This window comes from Camelus ferus, chromosome 16 (assembly GCF_009834535.1).
Source record: "Camelus ferus isolate YT-003-E chromosome 16, BCGSAC_Cfer_1.0, whole genome shotgun sequence".
Taxonomy (NCBI): domain Eukaryota; kingdom Metazoa; phylum Chordata; class Mammalia; order Artiodactyla; family Camelidae; genus Camelus; species Camelus ferus.
The window spans coordinates 42548719-42571735 of NC_045711.1; the positions used below are offsets into that span (position 1 = coordinate 42548719).

At 38.2% G+C, this 23017-nt stretch overlaps 1 protein-coding gene across 2 annotated transcripts; it reads right to left on the reverse strand.

The window, feature by feature from the left end:
• Positions 1–1299: 1299 nt before the first annotated feature.
• UTP6 (UTP6 small subunit processome component) lies at positions 1300–22905 on the reverse strand. 2 transcript variants are annotated; one of them, XM_014559565.2, is made up of 19 exons: positions 22852–22905; positions 21124–21208; positions 17812–17853; positions 17484–17576; positions 16744–16791; positions 16224–16287; positions 14742–14860; positions 12843–12920; positions 11986–12067; positions 11438–11519; positions 10457–10641; positions 9706–9785; positions 9300–9377; positions 8508–8687; positions 7581–7661; positions 7266–7375; positions 6424–6490; positions 4128–4200; positions 1300–3177 (listed from the first exon to the last, which is right to left on the reverse strand). In XM_014559565.2, the coding sequence occupies exons 6-19, from the start codon at positions 16249–16251 to the stop codon at positions 3020–3022; spliced, it is 1401 nt and encodes a 466-aa protein (XP_014415051.1). In that variant the 5' UTR covers positions 16252–16287; positions 16744–16791; positions 17484–17576; positions 17812–17853; positions 21124–21208; positions 22852–22905; the 3' UTR covers positions 1300–3019. The 2 variants fall into 2 exon arrangements, with proteins under 2 accessions (XP_014415051.1, XP_006184963.1); XM_006184901.3 differs by having other exon boundaries at positions 22696–22901.
• Between the last annotated feature and the right edge of the window lie 112 nt (positions 22906–23017).

A 23017-nucleotide genomic window follows, 5' to 3' on the forward strand; every position in this document is an offset into this window, starting at 1 on the left:
CGAATCTGATTTTTGCAGCTCCTGCCGGGATCCCGGGGCTGGATGAATAGCTAGCTGAGTCTAGAATGCCAAGTGTTATCCTTCCCCAACCACACTGGATATGCTTCCGCTTTAAAACCTCAAATTCCTGTTAGAATAGTCAATTACCCAGGTCCACCTGATTGTGTACAAAACTCAGCTCTCTAAACTTTTCATGCTCCAACCCCATCTCACTTGTATCTCTAAATAGGTTTCTCTAAAAGTCCGGCTGGAATTGGACTATTACTCAACCCCAAATGGATGAGACAACTTGGCAGCCCCGTGATTCTCCACCTTGAGTTAATGGCAGTTCTTCAAGTTAACCCATTAGAAACCAGGGTGATCAAAACAGACTCCTACAACCTGCAGACAACCTATAGGATGATACTTGGTCACAGTGACCCTGAGCATCCTGTGTTGTGCCTGTACAGTCTCGCCTGGGCCCGTACCTTTTCACACTCAAGCCTGGCCCTCTACAACCTGAGGGCAGCAGAAGATAGGCAGGGCCTGAGCTGGGGACAAACTAGACAGCCTTCACTGCCTAAACTCCAATAACAAATCTGCTCAAGGTGTGATAACCGTGTTCATCTTTAAGTAGCAGAAAAGCTGGAAGCTGGGATCAGGCCACCATATGACAATCTGAGACATTAGAGGGCCCATTCCTTCATCTTCCTCAAAGAATGTGTTGTTTAGGCACTACATAAGGCATTTGAAAAACTGTAGCCTAACAGTTGACCCCATGAGTTAGTTTCCCCAAATCTAACCGGATCTAGGTCAACACTGTCCAGCAAAACCATATGCAACGGTGGAAATAAAAGTTCTGTAAGTTATCTGTGCTGTCCAGTATGGTAACCATGTGGCTACTGAGTACTTGAAATGTGGCCAGTGCAAATGAGAAACTGAAATATCTAATTTCAATAAGTTTAAATTCCCACATGTGGCTAGAAGCTACCATATCTAACACCGCAGCTAGGTGACCTAGCTAGATGCATTTTCACAACCTGCAATGGTGAGAACCAGACACAGGGTTGTAATGACCCCAGGGTGACCCACCTTCATAGCCTTACTTTAAGGAGCCAACCACTGACCTCATTACTAACCTCTTATGTGCAACATGTATCTCTTTACTAAAATGAAAAGAGCCCGGTAAGGATTGAGAATGTTGAACTTACTGGAATTTAATGAAGAGGAGAAAGAGAAAATTTTTCTTGTTTTAAAACAAATAACATACAAACACCATTTAGGGTACAAAGGCTTATAATAAAAATGCCCTAAAACAGATTAATCTTCATAGGAGTTTAATATATAATAAAGGTAGTACTACAAATCAGCAGAGAGAAAAATGGCCACATTTAAATGGTGGTGTGGAGAACTGAGTTAACTGCTTGGGGGAAAAAACTGAGTTATCCTCAGCAAGAGGCAGGGTTCTCAACAACAAATCACACACACACATACAAAACCACTGAACCTCAAAAACCATCAGAAAAAAGAGCTGAGGGAAAACTATTTGCAATAAAGAAGAAACAAATTAAAGATTAGTATTCTTAATATACAAAAAACTCTAATAAGTTAGTAAAAAAAAGTTCAAAAAATAGTCAAACATGAAAAGACAAGATAACCAGGAAAAAATACATTAACTACACTAATACCAAAGAAATGCACTTTAAAATAATGACATACCACTTTTCACCTATTAAAATGATAAAAATAAATGTAATACCTACGGCAGGTAAGGGTGTTGACATTTTCATACAGTGTTTGAAAATATTTTCATACATTGCAAACTGGCAATACTTATCAGTATTCTTTAAAATAGTTATACTCTTTAATGCAGTAATTCTATTGTCAGATGTCTGTCTCCTAAAGAAATAACCAGGGATATGGGCAAAGATTTGCAAGAATCTTCACCAACAGCGTTAATAAGAAAAAATGAGACATGACAACGTCCAACCACAGGGTATTAGTAAAATAAGTCACGGCTCAGCTATACAATGGAACGTTATGAACATTAAATGTTTTTAAGGCTATTTAATGACATGGAAAAATAACATAATATTAAGTGAAATGTTTAACAGTAAGGAACACTGCACTGAATGCTTCTCCCAGTGATATCATCATGTTAAGTTAAGATATGCAAGTCAAATAACTGCTTCCCCTGCTCCCAGAATGCCCTTCTCTGCGCCAAGACATCCTTCACCCTGCCTCTGGAGCCCTTCTCTTTCTAACCTACCCTGTACCCCGCCCTTCTTTGTTGCTGGGCCTCTGCAATGTAAACACTTCTCTGCAGATTAGTCCCAGAGATAGAAGGCACTTTTATAAGCTCTTAATCTTCTTAAAGGACAACTTTTGCCCCAATACCCAGCATCCTTCTCTGCTGCTTCAACCAATTCAGGACATCCAACTCTGTTCCTCCAACCCCTACCTCCATCCCAAAAAGCTTCCCTTCTTTTCTACCCATCATGGGCACTCAATGAATGAATGAAATGATCTAACAGTATAAATCCAATTCTAATAAAAGAAAATCAAATTACTCAGTTTAAGTCCCAATGATGAAATCACAGATTGCTTTTATTTTCTTCTCCACATTATTCTATTCCTTGTGTATTTTCTAAAACAAATGTATACCACGTATACTTTCATAACAAGGAGAAAATTAACAAACAATTGTACTTTTTCCTCCATTTTAACAGGCCCCTAGGCCTAGATTAGAGATATTCAATGCTTGACCAGGGATTTAAAAAAGCAGCTTGGTTATCAGATTTCCATATATTTTGGAAAACACTTAGAACCCACGGTAAGCCTGGCCTCAACAATTGGCCTTTCGCCACTGAACAAGCAGTTCTCTTTTCTGGAATTAAAGATGAACACATTACAAAATTAAAGCATGTCAAGGTCAGCCATCTTGTCTGCCATCTCAGTGAAGTGCAAATGAATGCACAATACAATCTGCCCAGAGGGCTCACAATTCCATCTCACAAAGTTGGCTGGGTTCTTCCTCTCTTCACAAATGGCCAGCCTGATGCATAGCATGTTTAGCTACAAACTGCTCTGCTGACTCTCCCTGCAACATTTTCATGGCTCGCCAGTAGATCTGTCCGCAGTTCTCAGGTCTACCATGAGGGTGGTTCAATTCTTCTTTGATGTAATCCATCCAAAGATCTTTAAAGGGAACCAAAAAAATTAACTATAAACATACAACTAGATAAATGACAAGGCTTTATTAGGTAAATAGAATTATTTAATATCAACACAATGCAAGATTTCTAAGAAACAGCTTCCTGCTGTTGTTTTCCTAGAACCTTATGTGATATAATACCTCTCTGAGCTTCTTTACAGTATGATATATATCAAAGCTGTTTTTTTTGTAAGTACAAAATTTTACTTATATCATAACATTATAGTTTTTCACAAACCTAAAAATACTAAATATTTTAGAGGGAGGATTTTGCTGAGTCTCTTTCATGGCGAATATGACTTCAAGTGAGTTCACTAGAACCTTGTCGGCATGCTTAATAAAACGCGCTCGGGTTAGTAAAAATGCTATTTTCATTCATTTCACCAGAAGGTCTGCTGAAACACTGCAAAAGCTAATGTAATTTTTAAAATCTGAATTTAACAACTATACGTACCAGTTTTTGAGTCATAAGTAAACAGACTTTACATGACAAGCCCATACCCAGAAGTATGTTTCCCAAGTCCTATAAATGAGGACAGCATGACAACAGCCAATGACAGCCTTTGTCAATTAGAATCCCACTGCCCCTTTGCTATAACTCCTACATTGTGTTCTGACCTACATTATTAACCTTTTTCTCACAAACATCACATTTTTTAAGAGAATCAAACCAAGCAAATTTTCCCCTAATCCAGAGTTCTTAATAGTAGGGCCATGGATTCCTGGGCTTGTGAACTTGAAATTATCAACAAAATTATGTCTGCAAGTATTTCTGCACCGAATGAGGGAGGAAGCTAGGGGAAAATGCCAGGTTTTGTTGTCAGAGAGGGCCATGACCTGAAATCAGCTACGAAACTCTATTCTAACCGTTAACGACAGGTTACAGACCATACGTGCAAACATACTCACGTGTCTATAACTGAAGTTTACTTACCAGAATCTACAGATCCGAATTCCCTCAAAGCCCTCTCATAATACTCCCTTAAGTTCGCCATCTTGCAGGATTCCTAACAAAAATAATCAGACAGTCTTGCCTCAAAAGCCTAATTTATAACGTCTCAAATTCATTTCACCCACATTGTTGAGCAGCTACCATCTTCTGGGTAATAGAAGGGGAGGAGGGCTGGGTTTAAATGATCACAGCCTGGCTCTGAACTTCACCAGAGAAAAGTCAAATAGACTACACAGCAGAGTGAAGTAAATGTCAAACAATGATAAAAGCACTTTGCCGCCGTCACATGGAAAAAGCCTAATTAACTATCAGCTGGGGGACATGGGCAGCTCCACAGGGTAATACATGTGAAAGCTCTGAGGGAGGAGTAAGATTTAAATAAATAAAGGGGGAAGGTTCTGTTCCCTACGGCAGGGACTTCTTCCTTTGAACTCGGGCTCTGGCACACGTTAGCCATACCCACCCCCAAATTTTTTATATCAAGACAAAATATATAGAAATACTAGTTATATGAACTTCAGCAAGTTTTCTGAACCCTCTGACCTTAAAGTTTCCTCACCCGTAAAACAAGGATATCTCTTTGGGCTACTACAAGGATTAACTTAAAATGCTAATTATGCACCTAGCAGAGTAGCCAGTGCTAACTTTACAATCGATAAATGTTCATTCTTTACCTCTACAACTCTTTGTTTCATTTTCAAAGCAGATTATTATCTTCAGTTTAAAAATCTTTTTGTGTATTCCAGTTTCTCTTCGCTGAGACTACAATTTTATAAAAAGCCAACCTAACCTCTCTTACATACACATGAAAAACAGAACCACACTTTGCTAAGGACTCATCACGTGCAGGGACCTGTGCAAAGCACTTTCTATTCAGTCTCCCACTTGGCCTTGTAACCCTGACACCCCTGAAACAGGTATTACGACGTCCTTTACAGGCGAGGATATCGAGGCTTAGAACCAAGTGACGTGGCCAAGGCACCTAACTATCATGTTATTAATCCAGGCCTGGCTGCTAATTATTATGCTAGACTATCTCCTGTCCTGTAAGATAAGAACAGATAACTGACCTACACAATGACCAAAACTATGAAAATAAGAGTTCAACCTATTAATTTTTCAAGTCAAAATAATAAACACCAATCAAAATACCAAAATGAACGAGAGAAAGCAACACTGAAGTGTGGAGGAAACAAGATATACTAAGATACATGTAGATATAGATATATATATGCTGATTATCACTATAAAGAAGTAGGATAATTCTTTTAGAGGACTATCTGGCAGTACGTTAAGAGCCATTTAAAAAAGCCAGTACCTGACACAACATTGTAAAATGATTATAAATCAATAAAAAATGTTAAAAAAAAAAAAAAGCCAGTACCTCCAATCCTAGAAATTAATCTCAAAAAGTAATTCGAAAGAAAAAAAAGCTACATAAACAAAAGGCTCACAGCACTGTTTTCAATATCAAAAAATACGGAAACAACTTACATGTGATGGAACAGTTAAGAGAACTACATGTTTAAAAGCAATACAACTATTAAAAATGATACCATGTAAGAACATGGGAATGTATTTACAAAATAATGGTAAGAAAAAAAGAGAGAACCTCCAAGTGTCATGTAAATCAGAAATAAAATGGTACAAAACTGTGCATATATATGTAAATGGAGGATTAAAAAAAACAATAAAAATAAATATGGTTGGCTGTGTTACTATAATGGGATTATAGATGTTTGGATTTTCGTGTATTTTTTTTTAACTGACAGTTTCCTATATTTTTCCTCATTCACAAGTTCAGTTAAAAACATCCAAAATAGCGGAGGTGGGTAGAGCTCAGTGTTAGAGCACATGCTTAGCAATCCCCAGTACCTCCACTTAAAGAAAGAAACAAACAAGCCTAATTACCCTCACCAAAACAAAAACAAAAACACCTGAAACAGTTATGCATGCCTACTCTCTGCCTCTACCTCATAACCACAAACAAGACACAAACAGGGCCCTGTGGAGGCAGAGAAGTAGCACCTCACTCAACCTAGCAGGGGGGACTTCCTGTAAGAGGTGATATCTGAGTTTTCTAGTTTCCAAACATGTACCTTTCCTTCTTTGCCTGACTACCATTCCTAAAACCACATCTATGAAAAGGGGGTTGAAGGAAGGGACCAGAAATTATACTGTGTTATAATGAGAACTTTTTAAATAACAAAATGCTGCCAGAGATTAGTAACCACTAATCAATTTTCCCAGACAAGAAATACAGAGACAGAATACTCACTTGCTCCTTTTCAAACTGGATTATCTTCCTGAAAAAATCAACTGAAAATGGACGGCTTTCCTGTAAACTAAAGAAGGTGAGGGGGAACCGTTATCGTCCACAGTGATACATCCTGTGACTATAAACACCTATGCCAGGGCCTCCACGACAAGTGATTAATCAAGTCCTGGCCGCAGTTCAGTGCGGGGACTGGACCTGACCACCAGCCCCTCACCACCCTGTCTCCAGTGCCTCACTGTCCACCACCCAGTTCTCTTCCTGTTCTCTTCTTTCTCACTTTTAGAGTCTTAAGTTCCCTCTACTTCATCTCAAGGCTTTTTGAAGACCAGTAACTCCATTTCTAAGAATATATTCTAAGAAAATAATTTCCAACATGGACAAATAACATTTGTGGAGAAATGTCCATCAGAGCAGTTACCGCAGCCAAGTAAATCATTGCACATTCACAGGGTGGTATATCATAGGGCTATTTTTAATACACATTATTTATGAAGAATTGTTACTGACAGGAAAAAGGTCAGTTTAATGTTCATCAATAAAAGTGGTAGGAAATATGCAATTATAAGATAATCTCAGACATGTGAAAAACACATTTTAAAATGATATATTAAGATGGTTTTCCTCTTGATGATGGAATTACAATGAATTATTAATTACCTCTCTCTCTTTTTTAAAAAACTTTGCACAACAGGTATGAACTGCTTCCATTGTTCAAAAAAAAAAAGGAAACTTAAAAAGGCTCTTAGATTTATTCCTCCATCTATCTGTGATACATATAATCTGGGTGTGAGAGGCTAAGCACACGGTGGAGACTGGAAACAGCTGCGAATGTCTGTGGGTACCTTTTAAACACAGCTCTGGCCTTTTTGCAGCCACCACTTCGGTAAGCCCAATCCAGGTACTTCTCCTTCAGAGTGACTGAGTCGACACCCGTGACAGCTAAGATAGCTTTCTAAAATTTAGAAGAAAAAAAAAAAAGCAAGCTATGTGAGGCAATGTCTAGAGATCAAAACAAATTTTCCCAAAACCATCCCTGGCCACTCAATTAATAGTGCTTTAAAAGGAACATCTTTAGAAATTACCCTTTGAAAGCTAGCCAGCTGGCAAAACTACTCGCTCAGTCCCCACACACAAGACTTCTAACCTGGAACCTATACCTTAAAGATTGCTTCGGTGTCTTCTTGGCTTTTGGCACCTTCACTCCACTCTGCCCAAGAAATCCATAGTGGCAGACAAATCTGCTCACAATAATAAAAAAAAAAAGTTATAAAATGACAGCTTAGTGTTCTGCTCTGAAAACTACACTATAAAAACAGGTTCCTGCTATGATAATCAATATGTGAAATACGGAGTCACTCCTGGTCTGGCCTCGCCGGGACAGAACTCCCAGCGCCCAGCAGGAATGGTACGCCAGAACACAGCCTTCTGACCAAGTCACCCAAAGCAGTAGTCTCCGGTTAACTCTACTTCCCCTCTGTGGGGGAATACTGCCTGAAGTTATTATCATCAATTATCTGTTAGTTAATTAAGCAATTTACAGCCTTCAACTAGTCAGGCACACAGCTACCCAGGTCACATCTCTGCCGTCCAGGACCACAACCCAAGTACTAACTGAACTGTTCTGATCTTCTCTCACGTCTCAGCAGCACACACAATGAGCAGTCAAGTTAAAATTTTTTTCCCGCTTGAATTCCTGGAATACTTTTCTCCTGCTACTATAAAAGATTCACTGTAAAAGCTCTAAGGTTTAGTCTTTTAAACTATGAAGTTTAGAAATGTATGTGTGTTTAAAGCAGGCTTAATAAGTTCAGCTTTGGAAACACATGAAAATAATAATTCTATGAACGTTTCTCACTTATATAAATAGGGACAGAAAGTTTACATAATTTAGCCAACTTTCAAACAAAGAATTAGCAATAGGCTAGTAAATGGAAGTAATTCTTCTACCCGTGATCCCTGAACCATCACCACAAATGCACTCTGGGGCCAGCTCTCCTCAGGCAAGTCTCCTCCTAATGAGCTTTGGCTGCAGTCTGAAGAGGTTTCCCGAATAGAATGAAACGCGAAAGACCCAACTCACAGACCTGGGGCTTCAGGTGCACAAAGGCTTCTTCAAAGAGCACGGCTGTGTCAGGGCTCTTTGAGTCGATCAGCACCCGCAGCTTCATCTGCCACATCGTCACAGAGTCTCTGAACAATTCCATCCCGGCTTCCGCCACCTCCAGAGCTTCCTTAAAGAAGTCCCGGCGCAGCAACAACTCGATCTAGGTAAGGGATCAGGTCACTGGAAGTGTAACTATGAGAGCTAAATTACCTATGTAAATGGGGACAAGTAGAGACCTCATTTGAGGCAATAAATTCAACAGCCTTTCCAAATAGGCACAAAGTGAACAATGGGGAATTTCCCCTCCATTCCCTGCTCCTATCCCCAAAGGCTGTCAGAAAACAGGGTAGAGGTGAAAAGCAGAGGGCCTAAATAATTCAGATTGAAAGTTAAATTTTTAATAAAATAGTTCACTAGAATAAACTGATACCCGCCAAACAGAATATAAAAATCAGTAAAGGTAAAAGCAGTATTTATGAGGCCTTTATTGTACCAGTGGTTAATCTGGTCCAGGCATTACATTCAGAATGTTCAGTAAAAGATGAATTCTGAGTGTTTTCCACTACACAATATTTCTCCCCTAACCGGGACAGATTTCATTTCTGCCATACACCAAACACTCCCAGCAAAGTAAACACTCCCTCTATCTGTACCAATCTTTCAAATGGGCTTAGTCATAAAACTACATATTTTTAAACACATGACACCAGTGTGAGCCAATCAGAATTAAGTACACATAATTTGGCAGTGAATGTGTTCTCCATGTCCTTACCCACTGCTTGTACTGGAATTCCGGGAGAAGTTTGAGTTCGTGTGCCTTCCTGAAGGCAACCATGGTTCTTTCCAGCCTCTGAAATCAGAACATGTCTCTCAGTTCATCACAAAGATCTCAGCAGGGCCCTTTGGACTCGGACAGGAACCAAAGAACTTTTACACCTTTCTGAGAATTGAGAGAAGGGACGGAGGTGGTTTCACTTATGATTAAATGATGTGGGCAGCTACATTGGGCACAGTTCTAACCTGGTGGCCAGAACTAGGGCAAAGCAGACCATGGTCTTCAGGAGGACAGGTCACTTACAGGACAAAGAGCAGTTATACATGAAGTTCTTGGAAGCAGTCTTTCAGAAGACAAGTCACTTTCCAGTCACCCACTGTAACCATGCAACAGAAGTCATTACCTTCTCTCTGAGGAGCCGACTATTTGTCTTCTTAGCAAACCTTTCCATGCAAAAGTTGATGTAGCACTTCCACATGGCCTCTGGAAAAGTCAGCAATATTACAGTGATCAGGTCACCAGTTCTCGTAGTTGAACAATCATGATATATCTTTTCTGGGAAAGGAAAACTCCTCTGAGAAGAGTTTAAACTCGTCTGATGAAAAAAATAGGTATTCTGATTACAGCCAATCAAACACCTCAAATATAGAGCAAAAAACAACTGAGTAATGACATAAATATGAAAGTTAAAAGTCTTATCTGTTACATATCCTCTCTACCTTTATTCTCCAACATTAGAAAGCTACAAAGTAAATCTGTAAGAAAAGATAATTAAGAAACGATAATTATATACGTATGTACATGTATGATTGAAACATTATGCTGTACACCAGAAATTGACACAACATTGTAAACTGACTATACTTCAATTTAAAAAACATTTTTTAATGATAATTAAACAATCTTCCAACTTATCACTTCCTAAGTATCATTTACTTCCCCAAATAAATTAACAGAAATGCCACAGATGTAAAAGACAGTCATAAAAATCTCCATCTTTTACCATCAGAGCAGGGACAACTTGGAAAGCCAGGCACACAGTAAACGACCACAAAAAGGTTCCAGAAATCAATTCCGGTCACGGGAACAGAGGTCCTGCTTCACGCTCAGGAACACGATGACTCCTCCCCACACCTGGGCCTGGGGAAGCTCACCTGTGGGCAGCGTCTTCACCGCCTCTTCGTACACAGCACAGCACCTCTCCTCCCTGCGGCCCACCTCCGCTGCTTTAGCCTGTTTCATCACAGGTGGCTCTTCTCCTGGCTGCGACTCGATCTCTAATTCTCGCCGGGCCACATAATCCCAAGTGAAGGGGTCATCCGTGTGCAGAGCCTGAAGGCTAAAACATACTGGCATCAACCCAAGGACATGAGACTGGCCCTGTGCTCTGAAATTGTACCCAGGACACCCTTTAACAATTCCAGCACCAAAAGAGCTATTTGCCGACAGGCTCTCCAGATGTTGTCTCCCTAAATGTTGTTCATGGATCAGAGCTGTCACACACTGGTTAGTTTCAGACTGTTTCAGACATCATTCATAAATGTTAACTTGCAAGTTAGCTCTCAAAGTCAAATCAGCAGGAATATGTGACTAGATATCTAGTCCTTGAACCCTGGAGAACCTTATTATACCCAGACTTGATTTTCTCTAATAGACGGAGCCTAATCCTCCACCAAAACCCTGAAGGTATCCAGAGAGCAAACTGATCCAAGTTCCACCTCATCTCCTATGAAAGGAAGAATGCTACTAAGGGTGAAGTACCCACAGGCAGCCTGCAAATAACTGCCAAACCACATGCTGAGACATTGTCTAAGTACCTGCAGCACTCAACTGTGAACATTCGTGAGTACAACTCTCACCAAAAGACATGCCAGGAGCGCACGAATATAGATTTTTATATAAGCTGTAGGATATATCTGTTATTGAACAAAAGCAAACTACTTCCCAAGGGAAGCCAGTGAGTCAACCTCTCCAAAAATATATTTTTTATGTACTACGATACAATAGTCCTAAAATTTAGCTTTCTTCCAAGGATTTCATGTGGTTATCTTCTTTCCCCCTTTCTAAATATCCAGCTTCAAATCCTTACCACGAACTCAAAACAGACACGTTCACCTTGCCACTACTTTACTTACTCATCATAAATTTCTCTTTGCAGATCTTTGGCAAAGTCGAACAGCTGTGCTATTGAAAGCAGTGACACATGAAATTCTGCACCTAAAATTTAAAAAGCGGGGAAGGGGAGTAAGACTCTAAAGCAGCACTTTCTTGAGGTACTGGAGTTAGTTCTGTTTTTTTATAAATTGAAACATAAGATAAAATGGGGGGAAAAATCACCCGTAGTCCTACTACACAAGTAAAGTCATTATTAATACTTGAGTATTCATAAGTGATTTAACTTTTATTCTAAGCTTATTTAGGACATAAAGGAACTTAATTACTAAATCATCTATTTCTTTCCAACTCCCCACATGAATTAAGTTCTCAAAAATGTTACCAAAATGTTCAATAAAATCCTAAGGGGAAATAAGCCTTTTCTGAAAGAAACAGGACAATATTTTCGAACAAATCAGAGTTTTGTACACATTCCAACAGAAATTGTCAAAATAATCTAAAGGTGGCCCTCATTACAAATAGAATGTTTCACTTTCCCACCATAAATAAATTTTCAAGAGATACCTACTTTTAATTATGCTTACAGCATTTTTGTAGATGATCCGTGCCAGCTCGCCCGTAAGGATTTCCTCAGCGTACTCAAGATTCCCCTAGAGAGTGTGGTATTAAACAGAACTTAACAGGAAGTGCCAGTGAGCAGGAATAGCACTAGGGTGAAAATGAACAATCCTAGACTACGTGAGCCACATGACCTCTGGGCAAATCACATCTCCCTCTCTGGGCCAGTTTCCTCACTTGTAAAATGTGCAGCTGGAACAAGATCCTCCAACTGCGGTCTCTCAGGCTCCTGGAGTGGTAGCAAGATCACACGGCTTAAGGCCTCACTCTCCATCTGGACCAGAACAGGTCAGGTTTTACATGCCGTGTTTACCCTTCTGTGCAAGATTTTATTTGGATAAAAAAGTTCAGAGCTGGAAACCACCATAACAGATGATAACAAAGTTCCTTTTTCAGCTCTATCATTCTCAAACTTCTTTCTTGGAAAGTACTCTGTCACATAAAATGTTACATAAAAAGGAAGAGAGAGGCAGCTAGGAACCATACGTTTCACAGCCTTTCTTGAGCTCCTTCAGCTCATTAACATATCATTTAATGAGATCACAAAGTATTAAAGAATAGTATTTGGCCATTCCATCAGTAATAATTTTCAAGGACCACTCCTCAATTAGTCCAAAAGTCTATTTTTAAAGCACAAAACTCCATTTTTATAACTAAGCCCATTTTAGTTAAATACACTTTAGACTTAAAGTTTCAAAATACTAAATTGGAAAGAAAGAAAAATAAATTCCGAAGATTTTCTTTGACTCCTAAGCAGGTTCGAAACACTAGATATGGTTAACAAGTGACCATACATTAGAATCTTACCACATCCATCTTGGCTTTTTCAAATTCTTGCTTTTCCTTCCTCAATTTCTCGGCGTGCATCAACTCCATCCTAAAGTACTACAGAAGGGAAATAATGAACGGAAAATCTTTGGAGATAATTTTTTTAATTAGAAATATGTAAAATGCCATTTTTTACTCCTAAGTATCAGATCTGGGGGAGTTGTGGGGAGCACTATGTTTTGTCTTGTTATGAAACCAGCTGACATTGACAAGGTGTGGATATTATTTTATGCTCTTATGACAAGCAATTTGGAGACATGAATCAAAAACCTTAAAAATGTTAATACCATTGGTCATCCCTTCACAGCTAAACAAACCATAAAGTCTAGCCCTAAACTGGTGAAGAGAAGTAACAGCTGTGTTGTAACATTCTTAATCCAGTTGAGAAGTACCTAAGCTTGTCATCTAACAATGGAAGCTTTTGCAAGTGATTTTATTTATGACCTCGTCCTTCTATGTGAAAAGGATCAACAAAGGCCAGTGGGGAATCACCTTTTAATCCCATTTAGCAATAAATATATATATATATATATATATATAAACAAAAACAAAACAAACAGATCATCATCATCATCATCATCCCACCTAGCAGTAAAGAGGCTGAGTGGCATCAAGGTGATCTACTAAACAGAAGATTATAGTATCTAGAGTCTCATAAAGTAACAGCCAAAATGTCTACAATTCAATGGAAATTCACCTGTCAACCCAGAACCAGGAAAATCTCAACCTGATCATCAAGAGACACCAACACCAAGACGACACAGATGCTGCAATTATCTGACAAGAATTTTAAGCCATGAACTTGAAGGCTGAACAATAGGAATTACCCAATCTGAACAACAGAAAGAAATAGGACAATCACACTATAAATGAGGAAGGTACAGGGACATACAGGGGGATCAAGTCTCTATACTTCATTCAAACTAGTAAAATTCTGAAACCAGCAGACTGTGATAGATTACAGATATATAGTACATACAGTACCTAGAGCAACCACTGAGAGAGCTATACAAACAGATGCGCTCAGAAACATCACAGATGAATCAAAATGGAACTGTAAGCAAAGTTCCAGTAGCCCACAGGAAGACAGGAAAAACAAAATAGTGAAATGTAAACAGAGGGATAAAACAGAAAACAAAAAATTAAATGGCAGATTTAAGTCCTACTACATTGATGGTGGGAAATAGTGGGTAACATTAAGGAGGCAGCGTGAAGGAGAGCTCTGTGGTGACAGAACAATCTTGCACCTTTACTGAAGGGCGGTTACACAAATCTACACATCTAAGAAAAAGAAATGACAAAGAACTACATATACACATGAGACCAATGTCAATTTCCTGGCTTTTTTATTATAATTTTATAAAATATAATCACTAAGGAAACTGAGAAAAGGGTATGCAGGACCTCACTGTACTATCTTTATAACTTCTTGGGAATCTATAATTATTTCAAAATAAAAATCAATGACAAATATGTAATACCAAGTTATACAAAAGAGAAACTAACACATGATTAACTTGTACTATAGAGCTGAACTCATCCCAAATTTTCAATTCTTTGAATTCTAATTCTAATTTAATACTTTGAATTCTATGTTACAAGGCATTAAAATGACAAGTTAAAAAAAAAAATGTTTATACCCTTTAAACCAGTAATTCTGCTTCCAGGAATCTATCATAAGGAAATAATCCCAAAATACCTTAAAGTCAACATCTACCACTGGCCAAGAAGTACCCTCCTGGCCCCTCTTCCCCAGCAGCACACCTACAAATCCCTAGCCTCCATCAGTCGAAGTCTTTCTTAACTTGGTAAAGATATATGCCCTCAGAGGACCAAACTGAAACATCGGTCTCTCATGTTCTGTGCACACACACTCACTTCTTGGTAAAGTTTTGGGCACTCTGGATGAAAGCGCAGAGCCCGGAGAAATAGTTGTCTTGCACTTTCTGAAGACAAGCGATCTTCCATTTCCCATTTGGCTGCCATAATCCACAAAGCTGTAAGTGAAAAACATCAGACTTCTTTTCAATAAAGTCATTAAGTCAGGTAAGAAAAGACCAATGCTCCAACTGGGAGACCCAGAGATTGTTTTTTTTTTAAATCTTACTGAAAAAGGAAGGGATGGAGAGAGGGAGTTTTTAATGGTTATCTGTAAAGTACTGTTGCTTTATGTAAAATTAGAAAGTGTTCTAAAGCAAACAGGTAAATGTTAACACCTGTAGGTACTTATCTGCCCGTTACTCTATTTCATCAGATCTAAGGTCAACATCATTGTTAAGTCACACACAAAATTTGAAAGTGTTAAAATGCTGGAAAAAGACTGTGTACCTTAGAGTCAATGAAATAAAATTATTTTGCTCTTTTCTCTGTACTTGAAGTAGTTGATAGTTACTTTTTTTCAAATGACTCAATTTTAAAAGTAAAAATTTTATTGTACTTACTGGGAATAAAGGCTTTAAAAAAAAAACAACTTTGTCCTTCTACATGAGAAATTAACCTTGAGTTAACATTCTAGCTATTTCCCTAGGAACTTCATAAAGGTCAGCTATTATCAGGCAAAACTGTTACTGGTAAAAATGATCTATGATTGGTAACCATATCTGGACTAGGAGAGCTATGAATGGAAGAGAGCCACTGCTTTGGGCTTTCTTGAGCATGTGACTCCTGAAATTGAGCACAGTCCACAGGTACAATACCTGGAAACTAATACATCCATGGGTCTTCTAAGCCAGAGTGGCACCTCTGCCCACTTGTGTGATCTCACACCCTCCCACCTGAGACAAGCCTTGGAACTGCTGAGAGTACTGTGCTCAAGAAACACAACTAGTGCCATTCAGCTGTGTCCTTCTGCATTAACCAGTGCCAGATGTAGCTGATCTTGAGTCCTGTGTAATGTAAACCTAATACTTGAGAACAGAACCTTAAGCACCTCCTCTATAAAACAGCGTATCACTCACACAGTATTCATAAGACAAGTCTTTCTCTTGTAAAACATGAGTTCTACTCTGTGCCAATCACTCTTGTAAAATCTATATTAATAGTTTCCCTTTTAAGTTTCTGAAACCCTCAGATCTGACTGCCTCCAAATAGAATGCCCCTCAAAGGACTGAAGGGTTTCTTGTACCATCAACTAAAAAGAAACAGTCCTCCTCATCCACAGATAAAATACCTCACACAGTAACTAGTACACAGTAGGCAGCGATGAACTCAGAGGCAGCTATTCAGGAATAAAAGTTGCTGAGGCCAAGTGTCTATGCTCAAGTTCTCAAAATTATTCTTTTAGATTTAGCAAAATAAATTCCAAAATAGCTGGAGCCTACAAAAAAGATACAAAAAGAACTGACAAGGATTTCACCATACCTGGCTTGTTTGAATGAATGGCCAACATGGCAGAGAATACCTTGCTAAGTTGAACTTTGGTAGCCTGCAAAAGAAGAAGAAAAACTTCTACTTCCCGCACAGCTAAGTCACTGCTATTAATCTCCAAGAGACCTGGACTGTACCCTCACCAACTATAAAATCCAGTGAGGCGACGTCTGCTATCGCTAGGAACATATAAACAAATACAGACACACTCCTAATTTTCTTCTACCTAAACCACTATGCATAAACTTTTTAAATATCTAAAAAAATCTTTCAACTTTACTGAACAAATACACAGAAAGATTATTTTCTTTCCAACTGATGTGGAAGCTATTTACATATTTATTCAGATATGCAAATATTGCTATATTGAAATTCAGCCTTCTTGGGCCCTTTTCCCATTTGTTAACCCTGAATCTTTGGAGAAAATACAGAGTTTAGTAATCGAGTATGAGGCTTAAAAGGCAGACTAATAAAAGCAGAGAGAGGGAGCAAGAAACAGCTACCCAATACTCACCCACTTCTTACAAAAGACTATATAAGACAGCCAGAGTTGAACATCATCCTACAAGAAAAGCAATGTAGTAAGGTGGCTGAATTTGAATCTTATATATAATATACCTTTACACTCATTCATTTAATTAGAATCAGAGGTGGATTTCAGAAATTCCAATGTGTTATACTACATCCCTCAGCCTATGAGGCTGTTCCTCACCAGGGCCTCAGATCTCTTAACCCCGACAGTTCCTTCTGCCCCTCAACTGCCACCTACTAAGCTCTAAGACAAAATCTGTTGTCTATCCAACTTGTTCAATGCACTTCTTAAGTGGTCTCAACCAGGGGCAGCAAATTAAAATTTGTCATTCCCAAGAATCCTAAGTACTTTCCATATAATATATCCCAGTCCCAGAACCAAATTTGAAGAAAACCAAGTTACTGGGGTGCTGCCTTATCTTCCTCCACCAAGTCCTCGGGCTACTTTATTTAGAGATATATCCAAACAAATCCCAGACAATTTTCTGATCCTTAAATACATATCAAATCCACTGTTTTCAGCATCATCCTCACAGAACAACTCTAAGGTAATGAGATCAATTTTCTTAACAGTTTGATAAGTGGTTTGCGAGTAATGATACTATCATTAGAATAAGCACTGAGATACCCAAGAATCCACAACTGCACATTTGAATATCCAACTCATAATATGTAATACACATCTTCACATCTCTTACAGCTAAGGACACTCTGATCACTCACCTTCCACTTGGCTGAAGCACGTCGGAAAACACCTCGTACCCGGTGTACAATAGAATCCTCAATCTCATCTTTCTTAAATGAATACCCAATGCGCTGAAAAGGGACATTAAAAAAAAAAAGCCTCAATTTAATCACATTTATCCAAACAGCAGTCCCGCTTGATCTCTAAACAGTACTGACAGAGAAAGCAGAGAATTACAAATATCATCGTGAGCACACCACCACACAATTATCAATGCCAAATCCTTCCCAAACCCAACTTCCAGCTTACAGAATCACACTATTCAATTCTGTATTTTTTCCAACTTCCAGAAAATCATCTACTTACAACTCTTCTTCTCTGGATCAGCTCCAAAAGATTAATTTCATACTAAGAAAGAAAAAGATACAAAGAAAGAGAAAACAAGAAAAATTATAACCATTTATACAGAGGAAATGCATTTAGTTAAAATCATAAAGTAAATAAAAATCAAGAATATAAAAATGAAAGATAATTTGCTATCAAGAAGCCTAATTTACAGTAAATGTCTAGCATTCACTAAAAATTCACCTTACATCTGCAAAACTTACCAATATACACATTAGCTAGCATACAAACATCTTAGATACAAAGAAAGCACGTTACTAAAACTGTAAGACCTGTAAGATCTACCATATCAATCTAACTTCCCAGTCTACAACAGTGTGTTCAAACTTTTAGTAAATTAATGACTCCAAACTTTTAGCTGATGCACAAGCAAATAAAGCAGAGAAACGGGGTTGTACTAGCTGAAACAGGGTGTCTAATGTGCTCTTCCTACCTTCCCCTGTAAAGGACCAGAGAACCTCTAAGGCTCTCCAGAAACCATTACTACAGAATTCCTCTCTAAGCCTGAAGACTATTAGAGACAGAAAGCACAGAACCTTACCAGACCCTATACTTCATTTTAAAACTGTCTAATGAAATATTTCAAGCATACAGAACACCCACGCAGCTACCACACAGCTACGTCAAAGCCTACATTTTACTATACTTACTTCAAAACTTTTTTAGAAATAAAACATTTCAAATAAATGTTTGAACATGCACCATGTCTGATTCCTGTCTTCTCCTTCCCCAGAGGAAATGACTATCTTTTTTCTTTTCTCTTTTTTTTTTTTTTTTTTTATTGACATATAGTCAGTCACAGTGTGTCAATTTCTGGTGAACAGCACAATATTCCAGTCATGCATATACATATATATATTCATTTTCATATTTTTAATTAAAGGTTATCATAAGATACTGAACATAGTTCCCTGCACTAGACAGAAGAAACTTTTTTAAAATCTATTTTTATATATAGTGGGTAACATTTGTAAATCTCAAACTCCCAAATTAATCCCTTCTCAACCCTTTCCCCAATAGGAAATGACTATTTTGACTCTGTTATCATTCCCAAGCATGACTCTGAACTTTATTAAAATACTGTCTTGAATGCTTTTAAACTTGTAAAAATTATTCTGTACCCATCACTCCATATTTTTACTCAACATTATGACTTTTGATATATCCCTGTTGTCACAAGGAATTCAAGTCTATTCATTTTAACTGCTGTATAGTATTTCATTATATGAATGTACATTTTACCTGCCCTTTCTCCTGCTGGTGCATATTTGTTTTAAATTTTCCTATTACAAAAAGCTTCATTTAATATTCTTGTATGTATCTTCTTGGGGATATATCCAGGGACTCTACCAGGGTGCACACCCACTTTCACCACTCACATGTAAGCTCAAGGCCATGGTTTTTGTCCGCCTTTTTATTGTTGTACCCCATTGGATTGGATCAGTGCCATGCACACAGTAGGTACCCAATATACACTGTATGATTGAATGAATGAAATTGCTGGGTCAGAGTACACACATTTTCAACTTTATGGGACATTACCAAATTGTTCTTCAAAGTGGTAGTACAAATTACATACTGATAATATGAGTCTGTTAATATGATGGATATCATAGTAGTACTGCACCCTGGTTTTAACTGATATTTATCTGATTACTAATGAGGCTAGCATCTTTCCATACGTTTATCAATGAATGACGTTTCCCCTTTGTCAACTGCATGTTCCTACTTCTCCAGTTGTTTTCACTTTCTTTCCACTTGTCATTTCTTCTTGACTAGTAGTTCTTTACATATTCTAGATTCTAACTATATGTACTGCAAATATTTTGTGGCTTGTCTTTTTACATTATTTACAGTGCCTTTCTTGCACAGAAATTTTTACCTTTAACACAGTCAAATCAATCTTCTTTTTCGTGGTTTGTGCTTTCACAGTCTTATTCATTTTAAGAAAACTTTCCCTACCTGAAGTCGTTCTTTCATATTTTTTTTTTGCAGAAGAGGTTAAGTTTTCCCCCTACATTCAGCTATTCAATTCAACAAGAATTTATATTTGCATGAGGAAGGGATCTAATTTTATTTTTTCAATGTGGTAACTAGAACCTCAATTTAAAATGCCACTTTTATGTCTCATAGCAAATTTATATGATTGTATGCAGGCACAGGGGGGTATATGTAAGAGAATGTGTGTATGTGTGTTTTTATACATATTTACTTCAATTTGCTCTCTAAAACTAAACAATCAACCTAATCCACACACAGCTCTTCAAACATATGAAGAGTGAACTTATCTGCCACTTCTGAAGTCTCCTAAAGTTACACATCTCTATTTCCTTCAATGATTCCTCCCAGAACAAGGTTTACATCCTGGCTGCCTTCTAGCCAACCTCTCAAAGTCCTTCTTAAAATGTCATCCTGAGCCTAACACAATGCTCCAGACACAGTCTGATAAGTGCAAAACACTATTTTTCAAACCAGCATCTTCTGGGTGCCTACTGTTTGCAATGTCCTCTGCTCAGTTAACTTACCCAACACTGTATTTTGTTAATGTAATCATTTAGGTTATATATTTTGGCACAATATCCTTCTTGACCTATTCTGAGCTAGCAATCTACTATGAGCAGTAGGACCTCTTTCAAACACACAATTCTTAGCCAGGTCTCATACATCATTTGTTCAGTTGGGTTTTTTTCATCTAAGCTCAGAAACTTTAGTCTTACAATACTTATTAGTGTTAAAGTATAAGACTTGTAACATCTTGTTATTGGGTTCTTTCGGAATCCTGATTTTTTTGTCCAACATATTACTTACTCTCCTTCATCTGAAATTTGATCTAGCATGTATATTTTATTTTCACTTAAATCCTCTATTCATTCACAGAACTGAAGAATCTTGCAGCATACCTCTTTCTAAACTGACAGACTTGCAGGCACATAAGTATTAACTTCCCAACCATTTACTATTATCAAACTCACTCTCCTTTACTTTTCCCTGCTAGACAAAATCTATCAAATCTCTTGCTGAAATCCTGATACACCATATTTGGCAGTCTCTGATTTACTAACCTAACCCTATAGGGGAAAAAAAGCTCATTTTGTCAAGGACCAAAGCCTTAGTGGAGCAATGCTATTCCCAAATCACCTCTATCCCTGTTCAAAAATTATCTATCTAATCATCAGTTCTAGAATTTCATAGAAAACTGACATCAAGCTCACCATTTCATTACGGACTTTAAATTTGTGAAGAGATTAAAAAGCAATAAAATTATTCACTTACCTGAACATAATTGATGAAGTCTTCCTTAAAAAGAGTTCTACGCTGTATTCTGTATTCTAGATCTGAAGCCTTCTTAATGATAGCCCTGAGGAGAAAGTCATTTAAAATGTTAACACTTGAAATGCACAGAAGTCAAATAACCTTGGGATTTTTTAAGTTTATTTTTAATATATTTAAAACAGATATTCACCATAACATATAATTCCCAAATAATTATCCTTCATAAGCAAGTACATATTCTCTTACATGATTATTTTTGTGTGTGTGTGTTTTATTATTATAGTTGATTTATAATATTAGATTAGTTTCAGGTACTTCTACATTCTTAAGGTCATCCAGGCGTATTTTAAAACTTTCATGAAAACCACCTTAATTACCAGAACCACTGACATTCCTACCAACAAAGCAAGTGTTAAGTAGTAAACATTTATGTGTGGTATTAGTAAAGATTTCTCTTCCTCCGAATTCAGGTCACATAGGTTTTAATAATCAAATTTCTTTCCTAAATTCCTCTTACTTCTAAATTTTCAACATGTAGATAAAAAATTAAAAAACCTAGAGTGTATCAACCTTTATTATTACTACGAAGGGCTTATGGGAGAAGACTCACTGTATTTAGCTAAGGAATGAACACACAATATGTGTATGTCAGGAGACTTTAAAGCAAGATGTTCAAGACCAGTAACTGTCTCCAATTAATGGTAACAATAATAATATTTACTGAACAATTATTAAGGACTCCACAATGCTATATGGTGTGTCCTTAACAAACATTTCCTTTGAGGTTCCTGCCTGAGCATCAACAATATGAGTTTATCAATCGTACAGTATAAAGTTTACACATATTCTTTAAAGGCTGTATATACGTATATACGAGTATATATGAGTGTTATCACAAGGGACTTGTACTGTCTAGCTATATTTCTAAAAAGTTTAAAATTTGCACAATTACTATATTTGATATTCCTTTGATAATCAGGGGATCACAGCGCTACATTTGCAGTCATTTTAAAATGAAGAAACAGCCACAAAAAATCATTAAAAACTATTAAGTTAATTTTAACACACTACTGAATGACAACTATATACTGGACGTTGTTGGCTAAGTCCTGGGGAAGAACACGAAACTGAAACGGCCCCATCTTCAAGCCTTGTTAGAAAGATGTATCTAACTCCTCCTGGGCTCCCTCGGCATCTGTTCGCATCTCTAGAGCAGTACACTCTATTTCAATCACCGCGCTGTAACCAAAAAATTTCATGCGCCTGTCTTGCCCACCATAGACAGGGCAGTTAGCTCCTGACGGGCAGGGATCCTGGTTTCGTCACCTTTACAGTCTCAAGACCTGGCTCCATGGAAAGCTGTCAGTATGTTTGGGGGTGGGGAGATGTAAATGGACAGATAACCTTGCAATGAATGAGAAATTAATTTTGGCCATCATCAAAATCGGGAAATGGGCTTCTGCCCAAAATAAAAACAACCCGAGTGCCCCCCACCTCTGCCCCCCGCCACACACACAACCCTCAACCTCCCCTCTGCCCGCCCCAGCTCTTCCTCTTCCTCTGCTCTCTCACTTAATTTCAGCGCGACTGAACAGTCCAATGCGCTCCAGCTGTTCCAATTCGGGGAGTCGATCTTCTATGCGTTCCTGAATTATCTCCGCCATGAGGTCCAAACTCTACTACCCAGGGTAGATGCTCTCACCACAGACACGCGCAGGAAGCGCCCACCTTCTATTCCGGAGACCCAGCCTCAACGCTCCCACGTGCTGACGTAAAGTGTGTCCTAGGTCCCGCCTTTTCCGCTTCCGCCGCCTCCGCCGCTGAACAAGGCCCTCTGGCTCCTGCGGCCGCTGTCTCCTCCCGGTGGCTGACTGTGGGGTTGCAGGTAGGACTC

What these genes read in the sequence shown, in the direction of transcription:
- UTP6 (XM_006184901.3), bottom strand. Translation starts at nt 22,787, where the DNA reads ATGGCGGAGATAATTCAGGAACGCATAGAAGATCGACTCCCCGAATTG. An exon ending in CAAAGAGAAATTTATGATGA is followed by an intron (nt 10,642 to 11,437) that starts GTAAGTAAAGTA and finishes AGTATGTTTTAG; the next exon opens with CCTTCAGGCTCTGCACACGG. An exon ending in GTCGGCTCCTCAGAGAGAAG is followed by an intron (nt 9,378 to 9,705) that starts GTAATGACTTCT and finishes TTCTGATTTCAG; the next exon opens with AGGCTGGAAAGAACCATGGT.